We start from the raw sequence: 16115 nt of genomic DNA, 5'->3' as shown, positions 1-16115 counted from the left end.
CCTTGACCCTTTGATGTTCCCAACTGTGCTAAATCTCACCAGGTTGAACTTAGTTCCAGAATATCTGGTCTGTCAATGGTGTGCATGGTATGCTTGAATTGATGATTTCCTTCTGGATGACATTTCAAGGCCATAATAATGGCTAGTCATGGAGGCAATTGATGGGATGTGCACTGTGCATTCGATTCAGAAGAACTGGAGTAACTATGTGATGTAACAGGGTATTTATCATTTTTACAACATTTAATTGAATTAAACATGTGGCAGTTCTATCTAGTGGCTATTATTGTGACCCAAACACATGAATTGACATGTTAAAAATAAATTTGGTTATATGGACTAGACATAGTCACTGAGAAGCACATTTTGTTAACAGGCAAGTTTTAAATCAAGAAAGTAGAACTATAAGGTATCTTTGAGACTAGAGATGTCTGTTGGAGCAAGGTGAGAAAGAAAGGAACGAAGGTGAGAAAAATACAAAATATCCCTGGAATTTTTGTAATATTAGACCATTAAACATAAAGTATTTCAGTGATCATTATTATTCTGTTAAAGGTTTCTTTGGCTGAGGTTTGCAAGTTAAAGAATTAGCAACACGGAAGGGCAATGGCGGCTCAGTGGCAGGGTTCTTGCCTGCCGGGCTGGAGACCCAGGTTCGGTTCCCAGTGCCTGCCCATACGAATAAAAATAAGTAAATAAATAATAAAAGAAAAAAAGCACAGTTCTTTAAAAAAAATAGAATTAGCAATAGACTCTTCAATAAATGAGAAACTGAACAGAAATTCCAATACTGAAAATATTAGCAGTTAGAAAAATTAGATGAAATACAATTTTAAATTACTCCAGTGGCAGGAAAAATAACCACTCATCACAATAGCTGATTATTTTATTATGAAGAAAAAAACCAAGAGAAACATGATACAACCTTTCAAATGGTTCACCTTTCTTCTGGGGATCTGAAGGGACTTTAATCTTCAGTAGGACAAAGACCAGCACTCTTTAATAAGCAGCAATGCCTGCCTGCCGGCTTCTTTTTAAGCTGTATGCTTACGAATTAAAACTTGAACTAATTTTTATTTTTGTGATTTCAGTTAGGTAGTTATACTTTGGAACCATATAATACATTTGTGAGGAGAACTGATCTGACAGAAGCCAGAGTATACACTTTTTCTGCTTATTTTTCGTCAGTACGTGCATTGTTATGTTGTGGTTAGGAATGATTATTTCTACCTTTTTACACAGATTTCCTATCTTTGCCAATTTAAACATTTCTTTGTACCTGTTTTGATTGCTATGTGTAGTGAGGAGCATTCTCAGATGGGAATAAACTTCATTAAGGCAGTAATCTATAAGATGGGAGCTACTGGGTCTGGGTTTCCCAGGCTGGGAGCCAACATCATTTATAATTTTTAGAGAAAGTCCATTTTGTCCACATATCTCGAGTGTGCAGTTCCAATATGGGGTCTTTTATCTGAAGACTCATGAAAATGTAAAAAAGCATTGGCTGAAAAACAACTGAACTTCTCCTCTGAAATACTAATAGCTAACATTTATTGGGTGCTTAATGCATGCTCAGCTTTATAAACATCATTTCATTGGAGCTTCAATTTAGCCCTCTGAGATAGGTAATGTTCTTATCCCTGTTAGAAATAACTTTCAAAACAGTAAAATCATGGCCCTTATATAGATATAAAAATGAATCTGTGTTAAAGATTTTATTCTATTCATTAATCACTGAGGGAACCAGGCAGATGTTATAATTGATTCAAAAGAGAATTGATTCAAAGAACAAATACAGTTGCAGATCAGGAATATTGAAATGTATGTATAAATAGAAACAACACAGTTTTATACCCCTCCCCCCCCCCCCCCCCACAGTGGGTAAGGGAAGCCAATAGAACCTCTACTTAACTGGGTGGGATTTCATGAATACAAAAAAGAAATATTTTGCAGTCTGTCAGTTATATATTACATATGGAGTTAGAAAATAGCTTCTGTAGATTCAGAATCTGAGAACCTGGGGGGGCATCCTCTAGTTAACACATAGTTTTCCATGTAAGCACAATTTTCCCCCCTACATCTTCATTTTATAGATGATAAAATTGAGATTCAGAGAGGACACACTTTTGAAAGGGTAATATTAATTAACAGGGAACTTCACTGTTTTATAGGGAAGAAGAAGATATTAAAGTTAGTTAATAGAAGTAGGATATGAAGTCACTGAAAGGTATCCAAAAGGATGGGGAGGGAAAGGAGAGACTACAGAATATTTCTATTTTTGGACCCATCTGAAGTTTGACCAAATGAGGCAAAGAGTCCAAGAGAAATAACTGTTAATGTCCTGCATCAGACTGCCCTGACAATGGGAACCTGGTTTCAAATTCAAGACATTCTATTGAGAAAAAAAAAGTGCAAACCATGGTACTTAGAGCCACATACAATTTTCTACAATTTTGCTTAATATAAAGAATCTGGGAGGGATTTGGGGGTGTTTGTGATGATGCAAAGAATGAAATATGTATTACTCAGCGTTTTATAGGAAAACAGAACCAACAGGAGATGCCTGTAAATGCAAAATTTTGTAAAAGCATCTCATGCAACTGTGGGGATATATGAGTCCAAATTCCATAGGACAGGCTGAAGCTGGCAACTCCGATGAAGATTTCCAATGAATTCCCCAAGAGGGACTTCCTGGTTGAAGTAGAGATGAAAATTCTTTCCTCTGACTGCTGAAATCATCCATTTGCCTTTTATAGTCTTCACATGATTGGATTAAATGTCTATCATTGCTGAAGACACTCTCCTTAGTTAATTGCAGATATAATCTGTTATAGATTCAACCAACTGATAAACCAATTGATGATTTAAGTCCATGAAATGTCCTCACAGTATTGGTTCCGTCAGGGCTTGCTTGACCAGACACCTTGCCAAGTTGACATATAAACCTAACCATCATAAGATATGAAAGTGTTATAGTGAGTCGGAGCTCTAGAGAGCTCCTGGGTGCAGTGCAGGTCACCACTTGCTCCTCAGGTTTTAATACAAGTCAATGTAGATAACAAACCATATAATTAAATATCCTTATTGTCGAGAAGGAAGCTGGGATGGGGATTTGACTCAGTTCATTTTCCTTGTATCTTGGTAGGTTGTCCCAAGGCTGAAATAGTTGCTAGGATGGCTCTCAGCCCTGCCATTAACCAAGATCTCAGAAGGGTGAGTCTCCTTAGAGTGGATAGTGAGATTAAAATGGACGGTTAACATCAATGATATGCTGACTGACACATAAGTAATAAGTGACAGCGCTCACATGCAAGTGCAAATTTGTCTGCCTCCATATCCTCTGTTCTTAAGTGTTCCACAGTTAACTGCTCCCTCTAAAAAAGCTGGATGCAGTAGGTACACGATGACTTCTGATTGCTATATGAAAGGAGTTGTCTATCGAAGTCCAGTATCTTCACTGAGTGCTTTTGGTGGTATCATTATAAAGTATGATTGGTGATGGTCTCTGCTGTGTGCTATTGAGGTAGAGGTGGAGTTTTCACACACAAACACTACCTTTAACAGCAACGCAACTTCATGCAGAGTATAAACTGAAAGCAATTTCCACTACGTGTGGTTAAGATACATCCAGGATGGCATCATCATATACCATCAGCAGTGTCTTGGGTCTTGCTGCTTATTTGCTTCATGTGGGAAATCCACCGGCTCAGAAAAAAGGAATGTGTTAAGAATTGAAACCTTGGATATTGTCCCAGGCCTTGAACATCATCAGCTTTTCTTTGCTTTCATTTTTCTCATTAACGAAATAAGGATAATGGCATTTGATCTATATGGCCACTATGAACTTATTTCCATGAGAGAATCAAAAATGGAAAAAATGTTCTCATTTAGGAAATAGCAGAAAGGCAAACATAGGCAATGTCTATATAAGTAGAGATGCAGAAGAACACTGGGGTAATCTGGATTTTGGAGAATTCAGAATGAATCCTCAAAAAACCAAAAACCAAAACAAAGCCATTATACAAATGTTAGTTGGGATTCTTTCCACTGCAAGTGACCAAAAACCCAATTCAAATGGACTAAAGCAAAAATGATGTATTTATTTATTTTTTGACTGGGATACCTGCAAAGTCCAGGGGAGATGTGGCTTCAAGTATTGTTTGACCAAAAGGTTCAAATAATCTGATCTCTTCCCTTCTTTCTTTCTCTCCCTTCATACCTCTCTTTCCTTCTTCATTTCTATGCTTTTCTTTCTTTTGCATTGGCTTCATTCTCAAGCAAGTTTTTTTTTCAGACCATGTGGCAAAGTGGCTGCCAGTCATTTCAGACTTGACATTGGAGAGAGAATGTTTCTCTCTGTTGCTCTTGCAAAAGTTCTGGGATTTCATCTAATTGGCTCTACTTAAGCTATTCAGGCCAGTTATAGGCTCCAGATTCACTCCTGAAGCTAGGATTTCAGTCAGTCCATAGATACCATATGGAGGGAAATTGGGGAAGGAACAAACAAAATATGGGGTACTCTGATCAGAAGAAGGAGGAATGTTGATAAATAGATGTGAACATTTTGGAGATATTTGCAATGAAAGGAGCTTGAATTATACCAACCAATCATAACAGTCAATGCTATAAAATATGAAAAGTACGTAAATGAAAGTATCATTATAATTTGCTTTGGATACTTTAGTGAGAACCAGGTCTGAAGAAAAAAAATACTTGGGATTAGAATAGCAGTTCTATTAGAAATACTTTTTGAGAGAGCTAAGGGATTAATATTTCTTTAATTGGATATCTATTTTTTTTCCCAAAAAATGATTTGTAGTCCTAGACAGTAGTTCTTACAAGTACCTGTCATTTACCCATCTACCCGTGCTATTCTGAAATATGGAACTTCAGTTAAATACAATCTGGAATCAATTTATTTGTTTTATTTGGTGGGTGGGGATGGGTTTTGTGATGTTGATTGTTTTATTCATTCATTCAATAATTATTTATGGAACTCTATGTACAAGGCACTGCATATTCCAAGAAAAATAATTCAGCCCTTGTCTTGCTGTATTAGTGTGTGTTTTTCTGATTTAAAAAATGAATGATATAAATAGACAATTCAGAAAGTATGTGGAAAGTTGCTTAACCTCATTAACAAACACAGAAATGCAATCTAATAAGATTCCTTTTTTGACTCATCAGACTGGCAAAAAAAACACATCAACCTTAGGTAACATTTAGGGTGGTAATCATGAATGTAATTTATCCAGTCATTATGGGGGACATTTCGCAGTGTCTGTTAAAATTTGTAATATGCACAAGGACACATAGAAAAGAATTCTTATTATCATATTGTTTGCAAGAGGAAAAAAAATTTAAATAACCCAAACTTCTAGCGACATCAATATCAACAAAGAGTCAAGGCTCACTGGCAGGTGGTCTTTGGGAAGAAAGCATCACCTTGATGATCTCTTGATTTGGACATTTTCTGGCCTCAAAATTGAGCCAATCAATTCTCATTGCCTAACCCGATCTATTTCATGACATTCACTTTGAGCAATGTAGGAAACCAAAACACATTGTTGAGATTGCTTGAAAATTAAAGGCCTAGGACAAATAGGGTTGAAAAACCTCTGCTTTCCAATAGAATAGCCACTAGCCACGTGTGACTGTTTAAATTTAAATGAATTAACTTCTGTAAAATCGAACATTTATTTGCTCAGTTTCACTAGCTCCATTTCAAGTGCTCCATAGCCACATGTGACCAATGGCTACCATATTGAATGACACAGATAATAGAACATTTCTATGACCACAGGGAGTTCCACTGGATAGTGGTTCTCTCTCGTTTTTTGAAACTGTCTTGCTTCTGAAAATATGAAACACATTGATTCTGACCAATGAAAAATAATATATATATATATTTACTCTGACATTACTGAACATTTTCAAAGTTAGCTGGGGTCAAAATAATTTTTCCCCCAAGCCCTTGAAGAATTTATTGTTTGGAGGAGCTCAGATTCGCAGTGTTATTTGAGCCAAACCTTTCTTTAAAGTGGTTCCGGTGTTCCATATGAGAGAATTCTGATGTGTACCGTGAGAGGAATGAGGAGTGATATTAGAGTTTGCTTTGTGCCAGAATCAAGTTAGCCAACTTTCCTGGAACTTTATAAATATGGAAAGCAGCAATCCCCCTGTGGGAGATTTTGCTGCCTTTGTGGTTTACACTAGGGAGCATGTGAGATTTCAGTGAGTTGGCTCACTGTGTGCTCTTTCACTGGAGCTTTGGTTTTGAGAATATTTATTGTGTATTTCCTAGGAGCTCCTGTCTTTTCTGTGTTGTAACTTTTGTGGGTTCAGAGTACAAATGGCTGGGTATTAATATTTCATCTCCAAGAGCAGTCTGCAGGATTATGGGGCAGAACTACATACTGATATGGTCATGTCAGGAAAACACAGGCTCTTTAGGTTCAGGGAGGAAGAGATTTAAATAGAGAATAAGAGGCTTACACATCATTGCAATAGCAGGGGGAGTATAGATGAGGAAAGCTGCTTTCACAAAATCTTTGGAAAGCCACCACCAGAGTTCTCAGATATCTTTAGCACCTGGAAGATGCTGGCTAAGTTCTGAGTCACCTCTCTGCCTAGGTCCACACATCTGCCAGGGACTTCTGCTGGAGAAATAATGGCTTCTGTTTTTCCTTTCTCATTCTTCTAAATTGTGCATGACTGCCTGGCACTGATGGAATCCAGGTTGAACCCAGCTAGTGGGAAGTCTGGAAAATGTGCTTTCCAAAGCCTCCACTCCTGAGGCAAGAGCCATGGAGGCAGGATAGATCCAGAGTGCCTCTAACGATGTCTTGCAGGTACCATTCCACCTACTATCTGAAAGTACCACCACATTTGCAGCAGTAGGAGTTGGGAAATGGCTTCTTCCAATCTTTGCATTAAAACACATATTTGCTAAGCTCTGTTCGGTAACTAGGAGTAATTAATATGATAATTTAGAGCATCAGAAGATTTCAAAGACTCTCTAGGGTCACTTAGTTCAATTAAACTAAGTCTATTAGTGTCATTGAGAAGTGTTCTAAAGATATGGAATCTTGGACCCTCCTTCAGAACTGAAAAATCAGAACCTTGGAGGAATTGGAGAAAAGGGGTACATGGGAATCACCAGGTAGCAATGATGGTCTCACTTGGCACCAGTTCTCAGGCCAACATTTGAGATACTAGACTGATTAACACATTTTTTTCCTCTGGTTTTCTTGTGGGCCATGGCAAGTTTTGTTATAGAATGGTGAGACTCTATTCTCTGCTACAGCTCTAAATTCAGGTTTTAGACAGGAAAATTACAGTCTGATGCTGATAAATGGTCATATCCTTGGGGATTCCAATGGTTGCAATTCATGGGGTCAAATCATTAACACGAGCATCGTCCCTAAGATTGTGTAGACATGCCCAGCAGTGAAATGTTGATACAACCTTAAGTGGCAATGAAGTTTCAGTTTGCTATAAGATGGAAGGGGAAATGAAGGTTTATGAAATTCCTTCTATCAATGTTTTTAGTTTCTTAGGTTGTTCAAGCAGATGTCATGAAATGGGTCCAGGTTAAAAACGGGAAATTTATTTGCTCATGGTTTGAGGCTGTGAAAAAGTCCAAATCAAGGTTTCATCAAGGCAATGCTTTCCTCCCCATAGACGGTGGTGTTTTAGGGCTGGCTGCCAGAATCCTTGGTTCCTCTGTCACACGTCAAAGCACAGGGCAATATCTCCAGGTCTTTTGCTTCTCTTCTTGGTTCCATTTTAGCTTCATGCTTCCTGCGGCTTTCTCTCTCTCTCTCTCTAGTGTCTGAATTCATTCTGCTTATAAAGGACTCCAGTCAATTGGGCCATGGTAGCTCAGCAGGCAGAGTTCTCACCTGCCATGCCGGAGACCCGGGTTTGAGTCCTGGTGCCTGTCCATGCAAAAAAGAAAAAAAAAAAAAGGACTCCAGTAATAAGATTTAGACCCATCCTGATCTGGGCTGAGCCTTGCACACCTTGACTGAAGTAACCACATTAAAAGATCCTACTTACAATGGATTCACACTCACAGGAATGGATTAGATGTAAGAACATGTCTTTCCGGGGTACATACAGCTTAAAACCACCACAATCGGTAATAACTTTTTTTTCTTTCTTCAAATGTGACCTCAATTAAATTAACTTAAAAAATGAAATTAAGGGGCTTTTTTCCTAACATAATCTTTTATTTGTTGTCTTCCTAGTTTATCTAAATTTACTAGTTTATATACATTTTTGTCCTAAGCTTTGGGATTATTGAAAAAAGAAGTCAGGTAGATAAGAGCTCAAGATGTTTGTGTTTCAGGACACAAAATACAGCACTTAATAATTTTTTCCAGAGGAAGCTGGGAACATCTGTTGTCAATCAACAGATTTGACTCCCTTTTCTTGTCAGAGACAAAGAAAAAGAAAGATTTGTTTCCTTAGAAAGATCTGTAAACTTTTTCCCCCAGGAAATGATATCACTATCTTCAGAAAATAAATCAGTTGACTCTAGTCTGTCTACTAAAAATTAAAATATGGGTTATCTAGCTCAGCGTTTGGCACAAATAGACTGCCAATAAATATTGGATGAGAAACTCTGGCAAAATATTATTTCTGGTGTTCTTGAATATATGCTAAGCAATAGCTCTGTTTTAATATATGCTGTCATTTGTGACATATTTGCATATATGATATAGAAGTGAGGCAGATGAAAAGAACGCGAAATTTTAAATATATATATATATTTTAGTGATCATTAACTGGCTTAGAGTTGGGAAGCTACACAGCCTAGTGGTTGAAAGTGTGAGCTGTGGAGTCAACCTGAATTTGGGGTGAAACATTAGCTCTGAAAGTTAACCTCTCTAAGCTTCGATTTTTCTATCTGTGTAATGGGGAAAATAACAATACCTGCATCACTGGGTGTTTTGAGCATTTAATGAGATATGCTTATAAAGCAATAAGTACCCAGCCTGGTGGGTAGTAGTGTTAGATAACTGAAACTATTGCAATTATTCCTAAATACAGAGAATTTGTAGAAAGCCCATGCTATGGAAGGGAAACAGTGTGAATCGTGACTTATTGACTTTTATAGCTACACTTAACACTGTTTCTCATTTTTAAAAATTACCAGTCAAGATGTTGCCTAGAATGCCCAAGCAAAACCATCAATTAATTATATAATGAAAAATTTTGCTTAATTAAACAAAATAAGTGACAACCAAAGTGAATAACTTCCACCAAGGGTGCGTATCTTGTAGTGGATGGTACAGGGGCTCCTATTTTGCCCCTTACCATGTAACCTCAGGCAAGTCACTCAAACTTTCTAAGCATCATTTATTTACTAAAAGTGAGGACACAATCTTATGTTGGCTAGTTGTTTCAATGATTAAGTGAGACGACAGGTGAAAGGGCCTGGTATTCAAAAGTTGAAATAGTCACCTCTTGGTAACTTCTGCAAAAGTATCTACAACTTAGCACACCTAGGGTAGGACTAGGTCTTGGCCTCCTTCTTAGAACAGAGGGGCTCTTTTCCTTCCAGAGATGGCTGAGCCATGGGTCGGCAGCTGGTCTAAACTAGAGCAAGCAGGTTCTCTCTTTTGGTAATTTGGAATTGGGACACAGAGTCTCTAGTCAGATGGTCTTAAACACTGGAGGTAAGAGGTCATGTGGTCAGCCAGAAATATGCTGTCCTTTTCATTTTTTTAGTCATGTTTTCAGTAATGCAGAGAAAACCATTGGGTAGAGAGAGGACAAATAAAGCCGTATTGAGAGGGAAATAGCAACAAGAACCTGTGTGATCTTAGAATCTGATGAGGGTAATCACAGCTCTGCAATGCCCACTTCTTGGACCTTGGACCTTGTCCTTGCCTGGCCCAGCTTCCATGTGCAACCTTGGATATGACTGATGCTTTCCAATAAAATTCTTTTTGCCTAAGTTGGCTTGGGTATGGTTTTCTTGGCTGCAATCACATGATTAGCTTCTGAACACAAGTACTTACCAAGTGCAAGTTACTCTTTCATTTACATTAAAAGTTTCATGAAATCATAATCAGGGCTTTAAAGACATTATTAAAACTATAGCAGCCTCATTATACAGGTGAGGAAACTGAGGCACAGAAATGGGTTCAAATGGCACGTCCAATTTTATATGGGAGCTAAAGAGGACTCAAAATCAAACCCAAGTATTCCAACTACCAATTGTGAGATGCCAATTACTGAGTTTTGTGGTGTGTGTGTGTGTGTTTGTGTGCAGGTGGGTGTATGTGTGTGGTAGTTTATTTACATATCTTAAACTACCTGAATTGTTATTTATATGGCCTGCCCAACTACATTTCAGGCTTTTAAACAGAGATGCAATGCATAGTTTGGAATCAATTGCCCCTCTATTTTACTTGGTGAGACTAGCTAATGGTTAGTTGAGCCTATTATCTTAGAGATAAATATTCTATGGAAATATATTTGGGAGTGTCTGAATATAAACAGAATTAATCCTGAGCTTTAGAACTGATGAATGAATAAAGTTGGGTACCTCACATTAAGCTGTCTTTCTCGATTGATCTCAGTAATCAGAATCATCAGGAAGTCTCTTTTCTTTCCATTTTAAGTTTTCCAAACATTGGCGGCAAATTCCACAAGAGATAATCCTGTTTACCATGAGAGCCAAGAACATAAACAAGTTGAGAAAGATGCATTCTTTCTCAGCATTCTTTTCTAAGCATCGAGTTTGAAGATCCTTAGCCCTTTAATAACTAAAGAAATGAGCCTGAAAACATTCCTGGTTATGTGGAACTTTTTCTCTCCTTAGCATTTGTTTTATTATTTTATTCTCTGTTCAAATATTGAGGAACAAACAGTGATATCCTGATTATTCGGACTCAGGCCACACAGGTTGGCTTTAGCAAGCTCGGGAGCTGGAAATACGCAGCGAAGAGATGGGTGTATATGGGAATTGAGTTCTAAAGGTCCCGAGTTCACTGAGGCAATGCCTTGTCCACTCTGGACATTGTCTCCAGTGACCTTCACAAACTACATTCAAAGTTTAGATGCATTTCTTTAATTGAAATTGAATTCCAACTATCTTTACTGAATAGCTACTCTATTGAAGGGAAAATGTTGGTAATAAAGATTGGAGATTGGGTTCTATAGAAATAAATAATATACATTTACTACCCTTAAGAAACCTGTAACCTAGGAGTTTATCTAGTAATGTTGAGTGTGATATTTTTTATTTGCCTTATTTGTTATAATTTTGAATTCACATTTTTTTTTACGAACAGAAGTCTTCAATGTCTGGGGGTGATATCCAAGCATCAGTAGCTTTTAAGACTCACTGTGGATTTTCAATGGGATGTCAACATTCGCCTAGTATTAGGCGAATGGGTTACAGGTATGTCCAGATGTTAATTTCCTCAGTTCATTAAGCAGCTGGGCAAGATTTGAAGCAGTTAGAACCCTAGCCTGTCATTGCTGGTCACAAGCAGCTTCCACCAGTGAGCTGCAAAGGGAATTTTTTTTTTTAGTGTACCATGACATGAAGCACTGAAGTGTCTCATTTAAACCTTATAATGCTGTAAGATAAGCATTTGCTTTTCAAGTTTTATAGACAAAGTATTCGAGGTTTTGAGGATTGAAAACTGGCTTGACTGGAATCACAGGGAAATTCACAGAGCTGATAATTGGCCCATGGTTTTCTTACACTGCAATTCTTTAGGCAGAGTATAATACAGAGCATGAGAAGTACTATGGAGACATGCTAATAAAGATTACAGGAACCCAAAAATACAGACAGTGATTCCAGTCTAGTGTGGCCTAGGAAGACTTTCTGGAATTTTTGCCATTTGATTTGTATCTTCAAGGACGTACAGATTTCCAGAAATAAAAATATGATATGTTATTCAAGGTTTTTGGATATAAATGGTGATCTTATTTGGCTATAAAATAAATTAGTGAAGAGCCTATCAATTCTGGCTGTTCAAAAGAATCATCAGGGAAGCTTTTAAAGATTTGGATGCCAGAGTCTCACCCCAAATAATTGAATCACAGCTTTTTGATACAGGACTCTCTGGGTTAGTGTGGAAGGAAGCCATGGAAGCCATGGGAAATAAAACTGGTTTGGGGCTAGAGTGCGTAGAATATAGATTGTGAAGTCTATTAGATGTCATTACGTAGGTAATGACAGCCTAGAGAAGGCTTTTGGATAGGGTAGTGATAAAGCAATCAGTTATAAACTGTGTCTAATTCCCTGAAACCTTTCTTTCTTTTTTTTTTTTTTTCCTTAACATATTTAGAAAGATCAGGTATTCCCGATGGAAGTAGTTTTCAATCCAGGAACATATCAAGATTCTCTTTCTAGTTATACCCTCTTTTCCAGGTTCTATGGCTATGCCAGTGTCTTGGGGAGCCCAGATAGTTTCGAAAGCCCCTTCTCTGCCTAGCTCAATTTTATTGTACTTAATTAAGGAGCATAGAACCTCTGAAAAGAGAATAGGGCACTCTCTAGTTGATTCTAATGTGTTAAGCTGAGAATCATGACCTTGTAGCCTAGATTGCAGATAAATCATCTATTCACTCATTTAATTGTTCACCAGTGGGTTTATGAAGCAGTATCTAGACTGAAGATAATAGGCTACTGGAAGGGTTATAGATATGTGTTACATGATCTGTACTATCAAGATACCATCCATCAGGAGGGAAGTTTATATTCAGATGTAATTCTCCCAGAAGTATGGTTGATTCTCATTATTTATGGATTCTGTATTTATGAACTTTCCTACTTGCTAAAAATTTTATTTGTCACCCTAAAATCAATGCTCATGTGCTTTTCAGTCATTCATGGGCATCTTGGAGCACTGGAAAATTTGAGTTGCCTGATGTGTGCATTCCCAGCTGAGGTCAAACCAGGAGACACTCTGCCTTTTGTTTCAACCCTCATACTGTACATAAGTGTCCTTTTCATGGTATATTTAGGGCCTTTTGTGATTTGTATTTTTGTGCTTTATTTTCTTGGCTGATGTTGCTGTTTAAATGCCCCCAAGCACAGCGCTGGAGTGTTGTAAGCACACGAAGATTGTGATGTACATTATGGAGAAAATATTTCAGATTGCACATCCAACAAATGACTCACATCAAGGCTATAGAAGGAATTTTCAAACCTTGACAGAAGGAAAACAAACTGATTTAAAAGTGGGCAAAGACTTGAATAACCAATTCGCCAAAGAGGAAATATGGAAGGTAAATAAGTATAAGAAAAAATATCCAATATCATTAGCCATTAGGGAAATACAAATTAAAAACATAACTAAAAGATAAGCCAAAGGCACTGAAATATCTAACAATTAGGGAATTCAGTGTTATTCTTTGTTAGTGACTTAAAAATTACACATTAAAATAAAACTTATCTATTTAAAATTAAGAAATAAAATTTAAAAATAATCAAAAGTTTTACAAATATGTAATAACTATATGAAAAATTTTTCTAATCTTCATTTAGAACTCCAAATTAAAAATTAAACCCGTGTATAAATGAATAGAAGGTAAAAAATCATTTATACATGGTAAAGGTAGAAAATTGACACTTTTACTGGTGGTAGGATTTCAAAATAGTATAACTTTTCTGGAATATCATTTATCAATATGGAACAAATACCTCAAAGGTATCAATATAATAACCTTGACTAAGAGTTTCTACTTCTGGAAATCTACTTGCAGAAACCTGTTTAAGGAGTTAATCAAAATTATAGACAGGCATAAGAAGTCACTCACTGTTTACAGTATCAAGCAATCACAAGTCTAAATTTCAATAACAGGCGGATAGTGAGGTTAATTGAAAAGCATCAATGTTGGGTAAACCAAATTCCGTCTCTCAAATTACATATGGGTCATGAATAACTAAAGTTCTGCCAAGGTCTGGATAATCAACATGCATTTGGTGTCTAGTGACGAGAATGCTTCTGGCAATGCTAATACCAAGAGAGCCCAAAGTAACACAGGACATCCTTTGAGACTGTGTGTGGTGCTCTTCGTGGGGGGGCCATGACAGTGGTTGAGGGGAAGAGAAGCTTGAAGAGTTGCAAAAGCATATGGCAATGTTAAGGAAATTGTGGGTTCATTAAGGAAAAAAAAAACTTTATAAATAGAATACTGCAGGATTATACAATTTCTGATGTTAGAATCCAGAGCCCATCGAGTCAGATTTTGTATGTTTCCATTAAGAATGGTTTCTGGCTTTGGCCTGAAGAGCAAATAAGTTAATCAGGAAGTGGCATTAAATATCAGAGCTCTGCTAGGATGGACCTGCCAATCCCTGACCTGTGGCCACACCCAGGCATGGCAAAGCTTGCTTTATTAGTTACAAGTATTAGCTGTGCTAAAAGCAGCAGAAAATCCACCTTACCACAACCTAATAAATCAAGGCTTAGTTTTCTAATACAACAAGTTGTTCAGAGGCAGTTGCTGGTTGCAATTCAGTGGATCAGCACTGCCTTCAAGGTTCTAGAATTTTTATCTTGCTGCTTTACCCTCCCTGGCCTACTGACCTTTTGCTCTTATGTTTGTCTTCCCGTTGCTCCAAAATGACCTCAGAGCTGCAGCCATTAAGTCCATCAAGACAAAATGAAGAGAAAAGACTATGTCATTGATAGCTATCACCTTTATCAGTACAGCAAAATATTTTCAAAGAAGCCCTGCAGAAACGTTTCAGGTATATCTCCTTGACCAGAACTGTGGCATATTGTTACTTCTATTGTAAGAAAGACTTGAAAATGGAGGACTTGCCTTTTTATTGTTGTTATTATTATTATTTTTTTAATTTAATAAAACAATATACTTACAACCACCAACAATGGATATCTTAGTTATCTTAACCACAGGTATATTTAAAAAGTATCCATGTAATCATTGTAAAGCCTGCTTGCACACTAAGTTTCATAAACCAATTTAGAATTAAGCAACAAGGAAAAAACCCTACATATTCAGATAGCAAAGTCCTTAAATTCTAAGTATTAGACACTAACTTAGATATCATTCAATCAGCTGTCAAGACTGTGAATGTTCTCAAAATTTCAAGTAAAAATTTTTTTACAAATATCTACATTGCTATGGTAGTGACCTATGTTACCAAATGTTTTCCTGATTTCAGTGAAGATACAAATATTTTTACAATTAACATATGGAAATCTTAACTGCCTAAAATGGATATCTAAATTAGCTTGTCCGTGAGCATATTAAAAAAAAAAATCTAAATAATCATCATGAAGCCTGTATGTACAATATGTTTCATAAATCAATTTAAAATTAAAGGAAGGAGGTGCCTATCCATGCAAAAAAAAAAAAATTAAAGGAAGGAAAAGAAATCTATAAATACAGATATCAGAGTTACTTGAATTCTAAATATTAGATAGTATCTTAAATACCATTTGATTAACTATCAAAACTGTATGCATTCTCAAAATATCAAGAAAAATTATTACAAATACCAACTTTGCTATAGTAGTGAGCTATGTTACTAAATATTTTCAAATTTTTTATTTCAGGTATTTATTTTATCTAATATTACTAAAACTGTCTATAGTTGTTTCATTTCATTTTTTAAACCAGTTTTTAGTTGTAAACCTTAGACTAGAGAAGGGAATAGGTGTTGTGCTAGTATGTCAAAAGTGGCTGTTACTCTGGCCTGGGTAGAACTGAGAAAGATGGACTTTAATTTTATGCCATGCTAAGTGGTATCAAGTATAATAGCTGCTGTTAATCCATCTCTGTGTCCCTTATTTTGCCAATATCTCACTTTTTGATGAAATCACTTTTGTTCCCTCCATTGATAAGAGTGGAGGAAAGATAAAGGACAATGCCCATTAAAAAAAAAGTCCTAAAAAGAGAAATACTCTTAAGGCTTGGAGAATTGGCAATTGGATCAGACAAATAAAACTTCAGGTTGAAAATATGTTAGCTACTTTTGATACTTTTGATAGTTACAAGTATCACAGTTTTTAAGAAATTAACTAGGATAATTTAAATGATGTGCTCTTGCCACAACCAACTCCTTTTCTGGAAAACGATTTTTGAAACTATACAAAACAACAAAAGAC

The 16115-nt window shown here is 36.6% G+C and overlaps 1 protein-coding gene across 14 annotated transcripts in view; it reads left to right on the top strand.

Moving 5' to 3' along the window:
* LOC143665275 (uncharacterized) overlaps positions 1-14854 on the top strand; it is a 34394-nt gene extending 19540 nt beyond the window's left edge. For 13 of the 14 annotated variants that reach the window (XM_077138691.1, XM_077138686.1, XM_077138680.1 and 10 more), the window contains 3 exons: positions 11310-11419; positions 13068-13263; positions 14614-14854. In XM_077138691.1, coding sequence (XP_076994806.1) covers positions 11310-11419; positions 13068-13263; positions 14614-14628 — 321 coding nt within the window. In that variant the 3' untranslated portion in view covers positions 14629-14854. Of the gene's footprint in view, positions 1-3145; positions 3214-11309; positions 11420-13067; positions 13264-14613 lie in introns of all 14 variants that reach the window. The other variant, XR_013166830.1, reaches the window with a different exon arrangement.
* Positions 14855-16115: the final 1261 nt, after the last annotated feature.

The sequence above is a fragment of the Tamandua tetradactyla genome, chromosome 21 (genome assembly GCF_023851605.1).
Source record: "Tamandua tetradactyla isolate mTamTet1 chromosome 21, mTamTet1.pri, whole genome shotgun sequence".
NCBI lineage: Eukaryota > Metazoa > Chordata > Mammalia > Pilosa > Myrmecophagidae > Tamandua > Tamandua tetradactyla.
The sequence above is the reverse complement of the archived record's forward strand: the minus strand, read 5'-3'. Positions and strand labels throughout refer to the sequence as shown.